Source organism: Sarcophilus harrisii, chromosome 5, assembly GCF_902635505.1.
Source record: "Sarcophilus harrisii chromosome 5, mSarHar1.11, whole genome shotgun sequence".
In the NCBI taxonomy this organism is placed as follows: domain Eukaryota; kingdom Metazoa; phylum Chordata; class Mammalia; order Dasyuromorphia; family Dasyuridae; genus Sarcophilus; species Sarcophilus harrisii.
In genome coordinates, this window is record NC_045430.1 from 2428702 (window position 1) to 2448979 (window position 20278).

The window sequence follows — 20278 nt, forward strand, 5'->3', positions numbered from 1 at the left end:
ATGTAGATTGACCCAGGGAAATGAGAGGTGGGACCCAGCTCCAAGACCTCAAACAAAAAACAGGTGGAACATGATGGGAGCTGAGTTTATACCCAGAGAGTCTTTAGAAGTTTAGGACTCTGATATCATCAATCAGCAGAGAAGCAATCTAATGGAAGAAAGGGATTACATGATCAATCAGCCAAAAAACAATAACATGGCAGAAAGGGATTACACTTGGGGAGAACACAGGCTTTTTAAACCAACAGGGCAGTGTCCAGTTCGAGCAGCTCCAATGTAATTGCCAGGTGATGTGAAGAAATCCAGAAAGTGGTGAATGGAAGGGACCAGATAGGTTAATTGCTTGGGGGAGAGGGTTTGCTTGTCTCTCTACAGATGGAGAAGGAATCAAACGGGTGCCAATGAGCTGTATTTGCCTTGTTCATCAGAGAGACAGAAAAAGAGAAAAAACCTCAAAACAAAGGAGAAGACTTAAGGAACATCTGACACTGAAAGAGCATGGCTGCTGATAAGACTGTTACAGAACTTGAAAACCGACAGGAATCACTGGATTCTCTGAGTTGAAAAATTGTTGATAAGACTATTGCAGAACTTCAAAACCCGCAGGAATCATTGCATTCCCTGAGATGAAAAATTGTTGATAAGACGTTGCAGAACTTCAAAACTTGTAGGAATCACTGGATTCTCTGACATGTGAAGTAATGGACAATAGATTGGTTTTGGACTGTCTCTAGGACTTATGGACACATATAATTCCTCATGTTGATTCATGTTGTTATGTAATACCTCCCATGTTGATAGATTTATGTATACCTGTTTGAAGTGAGACCCTTCAGAAACCGGCTAATCTGGTTTGATTCCCCATTTCCTTTAGTATTTTCATCTCCCTTCCTGAGACGTCAAAGAGGGCGTGAGCACCTCTTTTTTTTTTACCCCTTTTTTGAGGAGTCAGGGAAGGGGTCATCGCCTCCTTTTTGGGGTTCTCACCTCTCTGAGAAGTCAGGGAGGACATGATCACTATGTTTTAAAACAAAAGAAAGCAGGAGATGTTATGGGCCACAACTCTGTGTTTGAAACAAGGATTCTTATAAGGTGCTAACTCATTGGAATTGATGAGACAATGGTTAGCTAGTTTAGCATAGTGATTAATAGTTCTCTAATTCAGTATGATTGATTTAATCTTACAACAAATAATGGTTTCCTAGTGACATAATGATTGGTTTATATTCAGTGTAGAGCATATAAGTTGGGACAAACTCAGCCAGGGGCAGAGCCAGATTCATTCACTCCATCTCATACCACCTCGGTGGCAGGCCCCTCCTCCTTCTCTTCTCCACTGAAAGTGCTCTAAGAAAGCTGGCCCGGGCCCCAGGTAAGGTAACTAGATTGTGAAGGGATAATAAAGGATTTGGATTTTAACACCTGGCTATTCTAGGTGATTACTAAGATGAAATTAAGGCTGCCCTAAAGACCTCCAGAAAACCAACCAAGAACCTAGATAGAGGTTATCATTACAAATATTTACCACATCAGAAATAAAAACTAATTTTGGATTTGGAGAGCCTCTGAAAGGGTTGCAGAGCCACACAGGGTTCTATGGACCACACCTGAGAACCACTATTCTAAATGTACTCCAATAACAATTCCTTTTTTCCCCTTCTCTTGACCCTTCCTGATCTCCATCATGCTTCCATGCCCCTTTCCCTGCTCTTGGTTATGAATAAACCTTCACAATTGCAGTGCTGCTCCCCAGCCCCTTTCACTTCTCATGTTTCTTTTAAAAACAAGGTTATACAAATCCAGTCTCAAAGCCCCGCCTTTGGTTTCACCCAAAGTCTCACTGATACTTACAAACAAGGTCTGTTTTGCCACCTTGCTATAGGACTTCTAATCCCACTTGCATGTAGCATAAAAGTTGGGCATTTGCATACAGAAATTAGGGCCATGGGGTTTTGCTGGCTCCTTTCCTGGATTTTGTCCCCCGTGAATTTCTGGGTGCATTAGTTACTGCTACTGAGCAGTAGCTTTCTTCTTCCTCCTTTGGAGATTCTCTCTAGCGTATATATTTTTGGAAATAAACACAGGGAATCTTCTATCTCCTTTGTCTTCTTCAGTTTAAAGACCTTTTGTTGAGATTCAAACACATTCTTACTGGCTTTTCAGGTACATTCATCCCTGACCAGGGATCTATCAGTCTTGGGTCAGAAATTTTTCACCTGGTGACTAATCTTGGAGTGTCCTGTATTTGTCAGGATCATCAACTGCCTTGTTGGCAGTCCCTGAGAGAGCCCACAGGTAGATTAGTACCTATGGAAATCCAAGGATACTTGCCTGCTACAATAGCATGAGGCCTTCCAGGGAAATTATCAAAGATTAAATTATGTCGAATACACCATGTTAACTGGAAGCTGATCTAAGAGATCTATTAACCCCAATAATTCCAAGGTGCCTTTTTTTAATCGCACTGACTGAGTGTTTACTCAGCTGGATCTTCTCTCCCCTTTCTTTCTGCAATACCTAATATAATGTGTAATGGGCAGGTAAAATTATACCAGGCCATTCATTCTATTTACAAAACCAGACAGATTACTTTCTGAATCTCTTTTGAAGAAGAAAAAGGATAAAAAACTGAGCTAGAAAGAGAATGAGGGGAACAGAGGAGGGAGGAGTTACTGGTACAAAATAACCATCCCAATGACTAGGAGAAGAAGCAAGGAAATGGGGAGATAAGAGCAAGGTAAAAGGCGCTCTCTTGGGTATAAGAGATGGAGGTTTTAATAGCCCAGGAATTCAGTTACGAGGGAGCAAAGCAAGGCTGATTGCTTCATCATAAGCCTCCGTACCCTCTGTGTTAGAGAAGGGCAATTTCCCAAGGGTCCAGAGCCAGGCTAACAAGGACGAGGCACAGCTGGGCCATTCCCAGGAGAGGGCCCTGCCATCCCCAAGAGGAACTCTTAATGAGTCAACAAGCTCTCTTGGAAAACATTCTGCCAACATTTCTTTTGCCCATCTTCCAAGCTGCACCACTGGTTCCCCAAGGCATTTGTGCCGGGTTGTGGGGGCCCCTGAGCTTTACCTTCCCTGCAGGCTTGCAGGGGGCTCACACAAGAAATACCATGTGAAGGGCATCATCCCCCAGAGCATGGGCTGGGTATTTTTCTGCCAAGGGTCATCTGGGTATTTATAGCCCCATCCACGGGCTACACATTATAGAACTCAAGCAGTGGGAGCTTGTGGTGCACATAGTAAGCACTTAATCAGAGCTTCCTGACTTGAGAAAGCACTCCTCCTCTTCAGTGACTGCCAGATAGTAATCTTCCCATCATTCCCTACACTGGGATCCATCTCCATCAGGCCTTGCTCCCCTGGCTATTTTCTCAGCTCTGAGGTATTTGGTTGGGCTCCCTCTAATGACCACATCTGAGATCTCTTTCCCCTGAATACGCAGTGATCACCCCACCGCAGCCCAGTTTGGTGGGACTCCCAGCATCCCCTAGAGCTGCGCCTCCTTGGGGTTCATGGGCTAGGCTCTCCCATTCTGTATTTCCCTCACACCTCCTAACCCCATCATGGATTTTCACAATCTCATCCAAGACCCGGCTCCTCCCAGTTTGAAAAGGATCATCCTGGGACTTTTCTTGATGGGGATAATGAGTGTGAAGGAGAACATTCAAATGAGAATATTCAAATGAGAACAGCCAGAAGGATCCTAATGATCTGGGGCTCCTGAGCATGTGCTCCTCTCAACAGCCATCAAGAGATTCATGTGGGTAGAGAACTAGATAGAGGTTCTCTCTGAAGAAGGTGAGAAGACCGCATGTCCACAGTGAAGGACAAACAACAAAAGCAAATCCAAGGGCACATCAGTCCCCTTGAGGCCCAAGAACAAGAGGATGCCAGCTCAATTCTTTACATACAACAAACAAAGTACCTAAGAATTAGGAAGAGGGTGATCTTGGACACAAAGGAAAACAGTCTACCGCACACACTTGTACAAGCCAATCTTAGGTAATCATCTTCCCAAAGCTTTGATTAGGGAGAAAAAGAACATGTAGCATTTCATAAAGATCTTTCACCAAAAATGGTGGAAAAATAATCTGGGCCCTTTGGGCAAGTTTCAGTTGTGTGAATGACTGGCTCCGACGTAGGTGGAATGCTTCTGTAAGACTAAATTTAACAAAGTGTCACTGTACAAATACACCGGCCAGAATAAATTTAAAGGCAAATCAATCGAAGGTAAACAAAGCCAGTCAATGAAACACAAGTTACAGCAAACCTTCATCACTTCACAAGTTCAGAGTTCCTGAAGAAAAAAGTATTTTACCATTAATTCTGTTGATATCACCTATTTTTTTTTCAGAAAGGGCATTTATTTATCCAGCAGCTTGGTGGTGATAAAAACAGTTTACATCATAAAATAAATCGTGAAAGAAAACTCAACAATGTTATTTTTTGAGCCTCAGTCTCAAGATGGCCAGTGACAGGCACCTTCACTAACCAGTCCTTGCCTGAATTCCTGTCGGTAAGGATTAAATGGAGAGTAATGTTCCCCTCATCTGAAATGCAAAATTTCTCACTTTGCTCACTTACCTGCGGGGATTATCCCAATTCTGAGATTGCACTGGACTAAGGATGCTTTGGGATTATTCTGGTCTACACCACAATCCCTCTGTGTCCTCCCAATGAGCCCATGTAACACTTCGCTGAACATGCCGTCTCCACCGACACAGACAACTCTGGAGGAAAGCAGAAAATAATGAGAATCACTGGGATAAAACTACCCTGAGATCAGGGTCTAAGAACAGCCCCTCAGTCCTACAGCATCTGGACTGGCTCGTTGTGGGCCCTGCACAGGTTGAGCCACACCAGTCTCTTGGACTTTCTCTTGGGTCCCTCTCAATCCCGCCCTTGCCCTTACCAACCCTTGCCTACAGATCCTGCGGAAGAATACCCACTTGTGAAGGGCCCTGAGCTGCCACCCCTTTCTCTACCAAGACGACCTTCCCCCTTATAATTCAGAGGCAGGGATAGCTATGGAGTCTCAGATGGCAGGAAGCAGGGCCCTGGGGGGATACCACACCATTTCCTAGACTACAGTCCCTGATCTCCCCCCATTCCATCACTGCCTCAAGAAAAGGAATCATAAGGCTAAACAGATAGGTACAAACAATGGGTAATTCCATGTTTCTTGGATATACTTTAAAAAAAAAATCAAGGGACAAGAACTCTTACTTACCCATCATATTTCTCAATATTAATTTCAAATAAACTGTCCTTGGCATGGTTAGCATGTTCAGTAACTGTGGAGAATAAGCATGTGATTTATAGTTAAGTTCTCATGAGAAATAATCATCCATAAAATACCATTTTATGGTATTTAAATAAAAACAAGGAAACAATGCTTCGGAATCTGGCTCCGTATTACAATGCCAATAACAGTAAGTGGTGTTTTTGGCAACAGGAGTAATAAGATTTATTCTTCAACACATGGTTTAGGAAAACTTACAAATAAACCAGAAAGCACAAAGACTATGCTCTTGTTTTTGGAAAGACTTAGAATTAAATTATCAGAAAAAGATGGATGCTTTGGAACTCTTCTAAGAGACAGGATCTGGCTCTCTCTGAGACATTGCCCTCTTTCTTCCCAGAGAGGGATCCCAAGGTCCTGCTTCACGTACCCCTGGAGGAGAGAACCTGGTTCTTTGTAATCAGGGGAGCCCCTGAAGATTCTGGTGACCAAGGGATAGCTCACACCCAAGACTCAACAGCCCAGGGGGCAAGTAACGCACAAGCAGTAGTCAAAAGGCAGACAATGATGGGGTGACAAGCTTGGGCTTTGGTATCCCCACCCAGCGCCCTTTACAACATTACACTGTAGGTCACGGTGACAAAGAGCAGGGGGTCAATTCTTTATTTTTAAATCTCCAATCAAGTTTCCAAATCTTCCAATGAACACCACCTAGTGTGCACACAGTGCTATGTGGATGGACAACCCAGCTTACAAACACCTCAATCTTGGGCAGATACTATGCATGGGAAAAGAGCAGCACCCAGAAATGAACAGGAGGAAAAGTGGAGGCTGGATTGCTTTGGGAAATTAAGCAATAATCCCAGACTTGTCTCGCTTTAAAAAAAAATCCAAAAGGTTCATTTTTTACTGCCAATATTCTTCTCATGATGCCGGGTGGCCGTGAGTCATGGAATACCACAGTTACCAAGCTGAGGGCATGGTGGGCGGGAGCTGACTACAAAAATCACAAATGAAGAAGAGAAGAGGTATTCTCAGGACAGCATAGCCACATGGGGCAATATGGGGTCTCCATGTACCTGGCGGGGGGGGGGGCAGCCCATTGCAAGGATGTGCAGAAAAGAACCAAGGGCACAAAGCAAGAGAGGGGTCTACACTGCCAGAGGGAGGAGGAGCCACACTGGGAAATCACTGATGAACCAAGGGAAGGAAGGTGCTCTGGGGTCACAAAGAGCTGGCTGCTCTCCAGTTAGGGGCTTCCCAATGACTATGAATTCATTTCAGCCCTTTCCTTGGGTATTTCCTCCTCTAAAGAAGTGAATCTTTCTGGTGAGACCCACAATTCTCTCCTCCCTTAATTCCCATCCCTAACATGTCGGATCAAGGGAATGCTGCCAGACACAGCGCCACATTTGAGGAGTTTCATGCTCTACTTGTGGGTGAGACAGAGAAGAACGGCTAGATCAGAGATTTTGAAATTTTTCTACTCATGGACCCTTTTGCGCCAAGACATTTTTACCTGAGCCCCGGGCATATAGGTATATAAATCAAACATTTCTTGATAAGAAATCATAATTTCACAATTCCCAAATTCAGGTAGGAGAGCACCTTATGTCATGAACTAAGAAGCCAGAGGCTAGACGATCCTATGGTTTGATGGTTTTAGAACTACTGGAATGACTGGACCAAAAGACTAGACATTATTGGGCCAACTTGACCTTGAAATCATCTCCATTTGTGTCGATGGTGCAGATGTGAAGAGATAGCTGGATCTTTCTTCAAGCGGAAGATGATATGGGGAACATTTGAATCGCTTTACAATCTGGCTCCAGCTTCCTTCTTCAGATTGATTTCATGTGTCTCCCCTTCTTGTACAGTACAGCTCAGGCAAACTTGTCTGCTTACTGTTCCCTGACCCTGGCACATGTGCCCTCCTCCTGGAGCGGTGTTTTCAGGTCCCCTGGCTGTTGCTGTTGTCCACCTCTTCGAACAGATTATTCTGATCTAATCCCTAGCAGAAGGGAAGGCACGGTTGCATTTCTGGCTGTTCAGTGCCAGCATCCATGACACGGTCCTGGATATCCTAGGTGCTTCATAAAACGTGACTGGATCGACTGGAGAGCTAAACAACAGGGTAGATCTGGAAAGCTCTCCAAAGGCTAGCACCCAGGGCTGGATGGAATGAAACTGAATGGAGAGAACACAGAGTGCTGAAGTCAAGCTCCCCAAAACGACTGCCCAGTAAAGGCAGAAGGGATGTGGCCAGGCCAGGTACCCAGGAAAGGCCCAGGGCTTTCGGCCAGCTGCCCTCCAAGAGGCTCCACAGTGCACCACAGCAGCCATGCTCTCTGCAGAGTCCAGAAGAAAAGGGGCCCGGGCTTGCAACACTCAGCTCTACAGACAAAACCCAGGGCACTGTGTTCCCCTCTAAAGACGCAGCCAACGTGGAGCTTCTTCCAAACAGAAAGATGAACAGGATGGCAAAAAGCCAGGGCTTTGTGCCACATAAGTTCAGGATTTGGGACGCCCCAATTGGTGTGGTGCAGCACCACATCAAGCCTCCCTGTGTAATTCTAGTAATTAAAGGGCTGTCCTGGAGAACATGGCCAGATTCAAGTTCTCTTGCTTAGCCTCAGAGAGCAGAGCACAAGTCAGTGTGTAAAGAGATTTAGAGAACTCACGATTGAGGCAAAGAAAACCATCTTCACAACTGGAGGTTTCCTGATGAGGCTGGGCCGCCAGTGGTGCAGGACACGGGCCCAGTCCATCCCTGGGAGCCTTCCCACAGAGAGGCAGTGAGGACCGGAGGGGTGCTGTGGCAGGATCTCTCAGTGTGACACAAACCAAACTACCTCTGGGCTCCTTCCAGCTCTTGATCTTTACTTATTGCTTGATCTCAGGCAGCCTATCCACAGGGCTCACCCGGCTGCATCCTTCAACCTGGCTGCTTTATCTGTAGAGCTATAAAGAATTAAACTTGTATTCTGTTGAAGATGATGCTCTCGTAAAGTGGTTGTGCTCATCCTGGACACACAGTGGATGCTTAAGAAATGCTTCTCAACAGCAAAATGCTTCCTAAGCACTCTCATTGGCAGCCCAGAAGAGGGCTTGGGGAAGGGGTCACTCCCAGAGATGACACAGAGAGTGGGGGTCTCGAGGGAGGTACAAATCAAGTTTTCTTGGGGGGCCCTCTCCATTCCCCACGCCAAGCACAAAGGTCAATATAACACTGACATTTACATATGTTCTGTTGAACTCATTAAAAGGAAAAGATAAGCCTTACCGATGACGTCAGCAGTGATAGAAGCTAGATTAAACAGTGGCACGACTTTCTGTTCGTAGATTCGCTTGCCTTGTCTTTTTCCTCCAAAGGGATTAATGTACACAAGTAAGTGCTTTGGTCTACATGCTACAGGAAGAAAGGAAGGAGATCTAAATCACGATGGGCAAATAACAACACAAATCCAGATAAGAAAGGCATTCAGAAAACAAACATCAGTGATGATTTCAGAACCACAATGCGGTTTTTTCTGAAACAACATTTTTTCCATTCTTCAAACAGTGGGAGTGTTCTTCATGTGAGAGATTCCCACCCCCAGCCTGATGAAGAAGCACGAAGGGATCCGATAAGCAATGGCCGGCATGTGCCAGATACGAGATCTGGCTTGAACCTCGTATTCCTATGTCCAGATTCAGCTCTCACACCTCCAGACCATCCCTCTGGGCCCCCACAGTGCCTGGCCCCAGAAGAGGCTCAATAAAATAAAGAAATGGAAGGAAAAAAAGAAGCAAAAGGAGAAAAGGCAAATGATGGTCACCAACTACTCTGAGGAAATCGACTGAATAGAGAACAGGCTCTTCTTAAATAGTCATCTGGTTCACTCAGGGGTCAGCACACAACTTGCAACAACAAAAAAGACATATTTAAAAGTTTTTGGCAACAGAGATGTGAGGAAGAAAGCATACTGACAAGAACAGAAACAATTTAGCAAATGAAAAGGCAGATAAAACAAAACTTTAACACAAGTAATTTAAAAACAAATACTTTCAAGTCACATAGAGTTAATTTTCCAAAGTTCTTCAAGCTCTACTGCGGGACTGATAGCCGGGTCATGATGGATGAGGGTAGTGGAATTATCACTTTGCTGGAAGAATGAGGAGGATGAAGTCTGCAGGGTCAAGAATGCACTAGGGCAGGACAAGCTAGGTAGGAGCAGGATGACAATCTTGCCAATGACCCAACAACAGACATAGAGATAAGACAGATTTCCTTTAGGCGGATCACAAACTCAACCTCACTTATCAGAAGTCTTTCTTTTCTCCCCAAACTTCAGCTCAATTACCAAGTTTTTCATGAAGCCTTTTTTAACCATTATCTCCTTCCTCACAATACTTGATGATTTCTTCATCTGTCTGCATACTGAATCTAAGTTCTTTGAGGGAAAGGATTGTTTCTTTTGTCTTGGTGTCTACAGTGATATGTAGTTCATGCTTAATAAATATTTAATGTAACAACGAGTGTCCCAACAAGCACTCTCAAATCTGTTATCCAAATTGCCCATGATCTAACTGCCAAGTCCAATGGTTTCTTTTCCATTTTTGTTCTCCTTGACTCCTCTGTACCCATTGACACCAGTGATCACTCATTCTTCCTTGATACCCAATTCCCTCTAGGTTTATAAGACAGCCCTCCCTCCTCCTCTAATTTTCCTTCTCCCTCTCTGATGGCTCCTTCTCTGCCTCCTATGTTGGATCTCCCTCCAGATCCCACCTGTTAATCAGTGTCCCTCAGGCTCTGTTGCTCTTCTCCCTCAACACAGCTTAACCTGGAAATTCCATTAGCTCTCATGGATTTAATGACCATCTCTCTGCAGATGTATCCAGGCTTAATCAGTCTCCTGATCCCCAGTCCCCATCACCGACTAACTGCCTCTTGGACATCCTGGATATCCCATGGACCTTTTAAATTCAACACGTCCAAAGCAGAACTCATTCTCTTCGCCCTGCCCCATCTTTCCAATTAGTGTAGAGGAACACCCCCCTCCTAATCCGCTGGGCTCTCACCTCAGGAGTCCACCTGAAGCCTTCCTTCTCTTCCACTGTCCCTGTCCAATATAGCACCAAGGCCCATGAAGTTCTCCTCTGCAGCATCTTTCCAATACATCCCCTTTTCTGGGACAATGCTGCAGGCCCTCAGCACTCACAACTGCTTTCTCTGACTCCACTCTCTACCCACTCCAGGCCACCCTTTCCTCAGCTGTTAGTGATCTCTTTTTTTTTTTTTTTTTTTTTTTTTTTAAGTTCCTATGTTCTGCCAGTCTTTTTTTTTTTTTTTTTTTAATAGCCTTTAATTTACAGGATATATACATGGGTAACTTTACAGCATTAACAATTGCCAAACCTCTTGTTCCAATTTTTCACCTCTTACCACACAACCCCTTCCCCTAAATGGCAGGATGACCAGTAGATGTTAAATATATTAAAATATAACTTAGATACACAATAAGTATACATGACCAAAACATTATTTTGCTGTACAAAAAGAATCAGACTCTGAATTATTGTACAATTAGCTTGTGAAGGAAATCAAAGATGCAGGTGTGCATAAATATAGGGACTGGGAATTCAATGTAATGGTTTTTAGTCATCTCCCAGAGTTCTTTTTCTGGGCATAGCTAGTTCAGTTCATTACTGCTCCATTAGAAATGATTTGGTTGATCTTGTTGCTGAGGATGGCCTGATCCATCAGGACTAGTCATCATCTAGTATTGTTGTTGAAGTATATAATGATCTCCTGGTCCTGCTCATTTCACTCAGCATCAGTTCCTGTAAGTCTCTCCAGGCCTTTCTGAAATCATCCTGTTGGTCATTTCTTACAGAACAGTAATATTCCATAATTTTCATATACCACAATTTATTCAGCCATTCTCCAACTGATGGACATCCATTCAGTTTCCAGTTTCTAGCCACTACAAAAAGGGCTGCCACAAACATTCGTGCACATACAGGTCCCTTTCCCTTCTTTATAATCTCTTTGGGATATAATCCCAGTAGTAACACTGCTGGATCAAAGGGTATGCACAGTTTGATAACTTTTGAGCATAGTTCCAAACTACTCTCCAAAATGGTTGGATTCGTTCACAACTCCACCAACAATGAATCAATGTCCCAGTTTTCCCACATCCCTCCAACAATCATCATTATTTTTCCTGTCATCTTAGCCAATCTGACAGGTGTGTAGTGGTATCTTAGAGTTGTCTTAATTTGCATTTCTCTGATTAATAATGACTTGGAGCATCTTTTCATATGACTAGAAATAGTTTCAATTTCTTCATCTGAGAATTGTCTGTTCATATCCTTTGACCATTTTCAATTGGAGAATGGCTTGATTTTTATAAATTAGAGTTAATTCTCTATATATTTTGGAAATGAGGCCTTTATCAGAACCTTTGACTGTAAAAATATTTTCCCAGTTTATTGCTTCCCTTCTAATCTTGTCTGCATTAGTTTTGTTTGTACAAAAACTTTTCAGTTTGGTATAATCGAAATTTTCTATTTTGTGATCAGTAATGATCTCTAGTTCTGCTTTGGTCATAAAAACCTTCCCCTTCCACAGGTCTGAGAGGCAAACTATCCTATGTTCCTCTAATTTATTAATAATTTCATTCTTTATGCCTAGGTCATGAACCCATTTTGACCTTATCTTGGTATACGGCGTTAAGTATGGATCAATGCCTAGTTTCTGCCATATTAGTTTCCAATTTTCCCAGCAATTTTTATCAAACAGTAAGTTCTTATCCCAAAAGCTGGGATCTTTGGGTTTGTCAAAGACTAGGTTGCTATATTTGTTGACTGTTTTATCCCTTGAACCTAATCTATTCCACTGATCAACTAATCTATTCCTTAGCCAATACCAAATAGTTTTGGTAACTGCTGCTCTATAGTATAGTTTTAGATCTGGTACAGCTAAGCCACCATCATTTGATTTTTTTTTCATTAATTCCCTTGAAATTCTTGACCTTTTGTTTTTCCATATGAACTTTGTTGTTATTTTTTCTAGGTAGTGATCTCTTTAAGCTCACATTTGAGCAGGCTACGGGGTCCCCATCAATAAACTCCACTGCCTTCCTCCAGGGACTCTCCCTGGGTTCTTCCAGGCCTTTTATCCCAGGAGCCTCCTGCTCTGCCAGGCTTACCACACCTCCTGATTCCCCCCTCTCAGAATGCCCCTTTGGCAGGGCCTTTCCCAGTCCTCTTTGCACGTTGTCTTCCACAGGACACTGTGAGTCCTTGAGGGCAGGTCTTTCTGGACTTTCACTGATCCCCAGGACCTGACACAGCAGAGAGCAGGGACTCCCTTCTGCCCTCCTCTGTAGCCACAGGCCTTAACAAAGTACTGGGAATATGCTGGGCATCAAACAGATGCATGTTAACATGACCTGACTATCCAAGCCTAACTTCCCACTACTATTAAACTAATTTTCCTTTCTGCACAGATCTAAAGGTCAGGCTCCTCTGTCATGGCACTGTAAGTCTGAAGCCACCCTCCTTTACTAATCTTGTCTCTCATTATTTCTACTCCATAGACTCTCAAATTTAATCAAACTATCAGTTCCCTGAACATACCCTAAAAATCTCCCAGCTCCATGCTTTATTCATTCTGCTTCCTATGCCTAGAATACCTTCCTCTCCCTATTTTATCTGATAAATAAATAACTATATATTCTTTAAAACTCAAAGCAGATGCTACCTCCTCCGAGAAGAGCGTCCCCCAAATTCTCCTGGAGACCTTATTTCATAATCTGTAACTCTTGCTGGACATGTTTAATATTAGTTGTGTATATTACAGTTTCCTGTGTCGTGTTTTACTCCTCACTAGATATCATATTACCCAGGGAAAAGAAACAAATCTTATCTAAGTTTATTAACTCAAGCAACTTGTACATTTTAAATAAATATTTGTCCAAGAGAGTCAGTGGAGCCTTCCACTATCCACAAAGATAGAGCCATGTAGTCAAAGTATTTTGGAGACATCCTGTGTCCCAGAGGTAAGAAAGCCCAGAAAGCAGGCTGTGCCCTGAGCTTGACAGAATGACAATTCTTTGCACTCTGGATGCTCTCTCCTTCTGGCAAAGTGTATTACCTTGACCAGCATCAGGTGTTTCCTGAGGGGGCTCCCCCTATTTCCCAGGGACCCGAGTCAGAACTAGGTGATCCAGCATATCTCTTGGCTCATGATCCCTGTTTCTTATAACAGCTAAGTGAACCGCACCAGGTATTGCCCACCTCGCTAACTCTGACTCTGTACCGTGCCGTGAGAAAATCAACCTGGAGATTCTTTCCACAGACTTGGGCATGCTTGGCTGTCCATATATGAGCCTGCTGTGAGAAGTGCTAATCAAGACCCAAGAATGACTGTGTCACGGTCCAGGCCACTTGGAGTTTGGATTCTGTGTAGAAAGCCTTGGCTCTCCCTCAGCATGTTAAGACCTTCTCCCCAGGGGGGCTGCAGCTGGCAAGCATTTTCCTCACTCTGAAATTAACTGAACTCCCACCTGATCCCTGACTCTCCTGTCTCTGGACTGCTCTGTTCAGCTCCGGCCAGTTCCGGTCCGGCTGAAAATGATCATGTTAAAAGTGGTTTATGAAAATGAGCTATGAGTCTCCTGGTTTCTCTTCACACCACTATACACAGAATGAAGTTCTTCACCTGGTCTAAAAGGTCAAAGGCAAATGTTAAATAACCACAGGATGGAGGGCTAGGGAAGTGGTAACTAAACACAGAAAAGGTTGAGGTGCCCGGGAATAAATAAAGGGAGGGATGGGAAGTAAAAACAAAGCTCAAAAGGCTCAGAGGCCAAGATCTAGTAAGAAAAGGTAAAAAAGCCAACTGAAGCGGCCTCCTTGAATAAAGCTCCTTGCACTGTGGACAAGAATGGGAAGAAGGCTAGTTGTTAAAATGGGACAAGACCATGAAATGCAGGGGCCCTGCTAGACCACAGTGCCAATGTATCTGAACACCCCCCCACACACACACACACTAATCTTCCTCATGAAACTTCAGCAGAAAATAATCTGCACACGAGATGGCCTGAATGACCTGGCCAGGGGCCTGCTGGGCGTCTCCTCCCCTAGTTTGTGCAGACGCCCAGCATGGCCAGGAGAGGAATGGATGCTCCATTAAGGCAGGTCCTCCTCAACAGTGACTTTAACATGTATGATGGAAACAGATCCCTCTGCTCAGGGTGGATTTCAAGGAAGAGAGGAGGGGCAGAGACAAGACAGAGGCCAGAAACTTACTCAGCTTCTCCAGCAGCTCTTTGAGAGTTTGTATCCACTGGTTACAGAGCCCCTCCTCCGTGCACCAAAAGGTCACATGACTGCACCGCCAGCGGTGACGCCGGGCTCTCTTTACATAGTACACTGCAAAAAGAAGCACATTCATTAGCCCCAGATGGGTGAGCCTCGATGGCGGGGTGCACTCACGGTGAATGGTCAAATGTTTAAAGTTGCATGGTGCCTGGAATACACAGGGTGCATTAATAACTAAACGATCGATGCTTTGCTAAAAAAATTATTCAAAAGAAGGAGAGGGGGCAAAGGGCTTACACTGGGAAGTTTTAGGGAAAATAACCCAACGGATGCCAAGTACGTCTATCCCAGCCCAAATCAATCTTGCACCAAACTTAGTCCGACAGAATCGTGTCTGAGAAGCAGGGAGTGGGCCCGGCATCCTGGAAACCCGGGGGACTGCAGCCCTGTTACCTGTAAAAGCGTACGGTTTTGCCATTTTTTGCCATTTTCCACTATGATAGTGCTTCTCGTCAATTTCTGTTTCTTCTACAGTGATAATCTCAGAAACAGGAACTGAACAGGTATCTGTCAAGACTGAAAAACAGTAAGAAAAAGCAATGTTAAAGGGAGAAATGTCTGAGCACTAGCCAATGTGCTTGTTTCCATTCATAATATATTAGAAGCAAAAAATAAGGCACACGCCCCACTTGAATCTTCATGACAGCTAATATAACATGATGAGCCACAATAAGCTTTCTGTTACTCAGCAGAACCGAGAAAGGAAATATACCCTGGCTGGGAGCAGCTCAGTACAGGCGGCACACACATTTTCAAAAAGGCAGCAAGAAGTCACCCATTGGCAAGCAGGTTCTGGACTAAATTAGACATAAGTAGATTGTTTGGAAATCAGAACTCATACAAAAAAAAAATGTTATTGGTCTTTTTCAAAAATTGATCTTAAAAACTCTGTGCTCAAAGGGCATCCATTTTTAAAACAATCTAAGGAGGGAAGATGGAGCTTTTGGAGGAGACTGAAGAAGAACAAGTCCTGAGGCCTTTCCACGGCTGCAGGTCCTGAGCGCAATTTAATGAATCACACTCAAAACCTGTTTGTCAATACAGATACCACCTTGCTCCCAGAGTGAAAGAGAAGAGAGACAGCCAATGAAAAGGAACAGAAATGGGCTGTGGAGATGGAAGGTGGAGGCTGGGAGACTGCAGCCCTGGAGAGCAGGCTGGGAGACGGAGATGGAGTGGCAGGACAGGGCCGGGCTGGGAAGGGCTCTAACTCCCATTCAGACTCCTGTCTATGGAAAATCAGAAGCGACCTTTTCCCTGACGCAAAAGCTCCCCTAGCCCATTCACTGGCCAAGTCTGATCACCCTTTATTACTAACTCCTCCCTTTAAAGTCCCACTCAGTCACCTAAAAATCCGAAACCCACAGAAAGTCCCTCAGTCTGGCCAACCTTGCTATAATACCCCCAAGAGGCCATCTCTGAGCTTCCCTGGGACTGTGGACAGTCAAGACAAAGGCCCCAGGGGCCCAGCTGAGGGGGCCTCCCGATCCCTCCCGGGAGCTTTGGGAACAGCAGACAGAGGATCCCTGGTCAGCACTGGCACATGCTCCCAGAACTGGTGGATCCCTAGCTTTCCAAGCCCGGCTGCTCAGTGGGCCCAGAAGCTGCACTTCCTCTATGGCTCCAGGCCCTCCTCTTGGGCCCCTTGGCTCTTCTCCCTGGGGTCACCATTAAGGGCAGAGGCAGACAACCCAAAGGAGGACACTGACTCATCCTGTTTCAGCTGCTGACAAGAAAGTTCTTCCCACAAGCTCAAACCCTCAGAACTAGAGATTTTCAGTTCCAAGAATCTACTTCCTCAGGCCCTGACAACTTTTGCCCCTGTCTAGGAGAGGAAAGGAACTTGGGTCTGGGGCAGACAAAGAACTAGAGGAACGCAGGAGAACACAGTGCTTGTCCTGGGATACACTGAAGGACTACTCTGTCTTTCTGCCTACCCTGACTCTAAGGGGGGGTTTTAGGATAACTTCGTGTGAGGAGCATGGCCCACGGGGCCCAGAGGGGCCTGGCTCTGAATCGGGCTTCTGGTGGGGGTGGAGCAAATTAGATGACCTCTCTGATTCTCAGTTCTGTCCCTTGCCAACTGGAGACAAACAAATCTCTGTCTCTGTGTGTCTGTCTGTCACACACACATCCCTCCAAGAGGTCAAAGGATAGGAACAAACAATTCTCAAAAGAAGAATTACACACTACTGGAAACCTTATAAGAGAATACTCTGAATCAGTACTAGATTGTAGGAGAAGTGCAAATCAAGAGAAGCCAGAGGTTTCACTTCCTGCCCACTTATGGGCCAAGATGACCTAATTTGGGAACAATCAATGGATGCAGGAAGCTAGGTGGCCCAAGCTGTGAATTGGTGGAAGCACTCATCTATGAAAGACTTGGTTCTTTCCAGCCATTCAGTGATCCAAGGCAGTTCCCATAGCCTTTGGACAGAAAACGCCATCTGCATCCAGAAAAAGGCCGAATATAAATTAACATATGCTATGTTCACGTCTTTTTTCTGTTTTTTTTTTTTTTTCTCTCTCTCTCCCATGGTTTTTCCCTTTTAGTCTGATTCTTCTCTCCCAACATGATTCATAAAGTAATATGTATGAAAATTAAATGAATTCACCAGGGGAAAAAAAAGGAAATGACCCTAGAATCCCTCTGCAAATGCTCTGCCACTGTACTTGTGGCTCAAGTGCTTAGGTACTTTTCCATCTGAATCACAACCTAAACTTAGCATGTATAAAGGAAAAAAAAAAATCTTCCCATCAAATCTTCTCTAATAAAGGTCTGATATCCAAGACATTGTCCAAGAAGTGGGCAAGGCTGGGGACCAATGTTTTGGAAAAGGATTATCAACAATCCTGTGAAAGAAAGATTGCTCTCAGCATGTAGATTCTACCTGCCCTGAGGCTCTCGCTCTCACCCTGCAATCTGGCAAAGAGAATGCAGGGGTCAAAATGGTCACCGCTGGAGAAGACTCATGTCCCACCAGTAAACCCATAGATTATTTCAACAGTTTTGGGAAACAATTAGGAACAACTGCCCCAAAATGCCTAAGATTTCTAGGCTCTTGGTCACCCCCCCCCAAAGGACAAAGGCAGCAGGGCAGACCCCCAAACAGAGCCGGAGGCACCTTCTATGGCAGAAAGAAGCTAGAAACAAGGTGGATTCTGACTGATGGGCAAAGGCCCGAACACCTACTGGTGTAAACATATAGTATGGAAAAGTTAAGACAACTTTGACAGGTATAGGCTGAATGTATTCTAGTCAAAAGAATGAAAGAGCTTCCCAGGTACTTGTAGGATCTCCTCTTCCTAGTTCTACTTTTCCTCTCTTTCCCTGTTTCTATTCTAGATGTGGAAGTATTTGTTTGGGTTACTATGATGGTCAGAATAAAGTCCAAGCAGAAAAGATTCCATGGAACATGACTGGGAAGGAAGCTGGCGTCAGTCAAGGAAAGGAGAGACAGTCTCCAAAGACATGACCAACAGAGATTCAGGAGAAGTCTGGGAAGACTTCTCTGAACCAATGCAGAGCCAGGAAAAAGAGGGAAGGAGGACGACCCCGAAAATTGGAGCCTTGGCCTAGTACTGGCCAATGAAGCGGGCTGGGCTGAGCAGGCAGGGCTGTGCAGACGGCCAGATCTGCTCCGTGGTGAGACTTCCAGGGGGCGAGGAGCCGCAGACTCCACAATGCCCATACCAGAAAGGCAGAGGAGGTCCAAGGGGAACCAAACCACATTCTCCAGAAGGGGCCGTGGCCCTCCCCTCAGGCCCAGGAAGGTAGGGGCCCGTGCACCTGGGAGATAAGAAACAAGCCCAAAGCATGCCAGGGCCCAGACTCTGGCAATTCCTGGGAGGGGTAGTTAACAGCCTCTGGCTTGGGGCTGCTCCTTGCCATTGGCCCAGGACATTTGGGCCAACCCAGTCGGGCAGGTTTTCTCAAGTTCCACTCTCTCTAGGGCTGACTCAGGGCTCCTCTCCCAACCAAGCCGAGTTCAGATATCTGAAGTCTGAGTAACCCACAGCTTTCCCCAGGACTCAGACAAACGGCATTTTCCAGGGCCAGAAGTTTTGGGAATTGCCTTTTGCGGCCGCTTCCAGGGCCCCTCACAGCCAGCTCCTCAGCCGAGTTGTCTGCCCCAGTAGAAGCCACTTGAGGGCAGGGGCTCTGCAGCTTTTTGCTTGTCTCTGTGTTTGCGTTGCTTAGAGCGGCACCTGGCACATTGCTCATGTTTAATATGCACCTGGGCTAGCTCAGGGTTTATAGCAACTGTTCTTTTCAACCGCCTTTCTTTGAAAGCCTCCAAGTCAGTCCTGCTGGGACACCAGTGCAGAGAACTGCCACGTCACGCTCGGTTCTCCCAGGGGGCTCGGAGGCGGAGAGGACTGAGCTCACAAGTAACCTCAGGTGCTCCCTGGCTGCGTGGCCCCGTGCCTCATTTCCCTCACCTGTAAATGGGAATATCACAGCCCCTGCCCAAGGGCTGTTGGGAGATACTGTCTGCAAAGCACCAAAGCAATGCCAGCAATCATCCTCACATCGTTTGGCAGCTGCTCACTCCTGCCTTTACAGCTGCTCGCTCCTGCCTTTACAGCTGTTCCCGTGCTGCCAACCAAGCGGCCCCTGATCTAGTCTGGCTCCTCGGTGTCGTGCCCCCCCCCCCACTCACCCTCAGCATCCTGGGCTGTGTGTCTCTGTTCTGACTGACCCAGTCCTCCAGGTCCTCCCAGTTCTTCAGGGCTTGCCCCCACCGAAGACTGATTACAAAACCAACATGGCTCATGAGAAAATGGCCAGGATGTCCCTTTTTCAAAATGGGCCCGTTTCAGTCATTTTGAAGGCTGGCCAGTACTAATGCAACCTCTTCATTCTCAGAGACTTAGAAAGGCTCCCCACCTCATCCCCAGTCACTACTCTGCCCAGCGCTGGCCGCGCCCTGCTGCCGGCCCTGCCAAAAACACGTTTAAAGAGCACCTCAGTCCCCCTTCTGACCAGAAGAGGTTTCAGCGAAGGCAGGGTTATCATTATCTGGAGCCCGCCACCCTGAAAGAGCGGACCAATTTAGCTCACCCACAAGCCTTGCCAAGCTGGCACCTCCAGAGATGCTCCTAAAGTGCTCTTCTAGCCCCGCTAGACACGCAAATGAAGGACGTACAAATGTATTCAATTTTCTGTAAAGTCCAGCGGCCACACAGCCGTGGATTTCTCAAAAGGCAAAAAATGAAAAACACTCGACACTTGGCACAGAATTTATTGTAAAACTGACAACGGAGCCCCAAAACCTATGATTGTATTTCTACAAATGTGGACAAAAAAGAGAGGGAGTGACTCCCAGGCGGCAGTCAAGAGGCCCGGAGCCCCATGACTTCCTGTGGTGTAGCTCAGGTGTGAAACAGTCCACAGGCCCCAAGACTGGTTAACGAAAACCAAACTCTTCCCTCCTGCTGCTGTAAACACAGCTAAAAAATAGTTTTGAAAATGGTCCCCTCCCTCATCCACTGTCTTATTCACATGTGGAGGTGACCCTGGGTTCTCAGAAATGAGGTCAGGGTCCAGGTCTGGGAAAGTGTGAGGAGAATGACTGTGGTGGACGGGGGAAAGGCAGGGGGTCAGCAATGACTTCAAGATGTGGGGGTGGAGGTGCCCGGAAAGAGAAAGCTCGG

General features: G+C 45.5%; 1 protein-coding gene across 1 annotated transcript in view; it reads right to left on the minus strand.

Moving 5' to 3' along the window:
• The window catches only part of CERK (ceramide kinase), a 46487-nt gene that overhangs the window by 16989 nt on the left and 9220 nt on the right, over positions 1–20278 (minus strand). Inside the window, 5 exon segments of the mRNA XM_031940319.1 lie at positions 4591–4736; positions 5237–5300; positions 8532–8657; positions 14549–14671; positions 15014–15136. Coding sequence (XP_031796179.1) covers positions 4591–4736; positions 5237–5300; positions 8532–8657; positions 14549–14671; positions 15014–15136 — 582 coding nt within the window.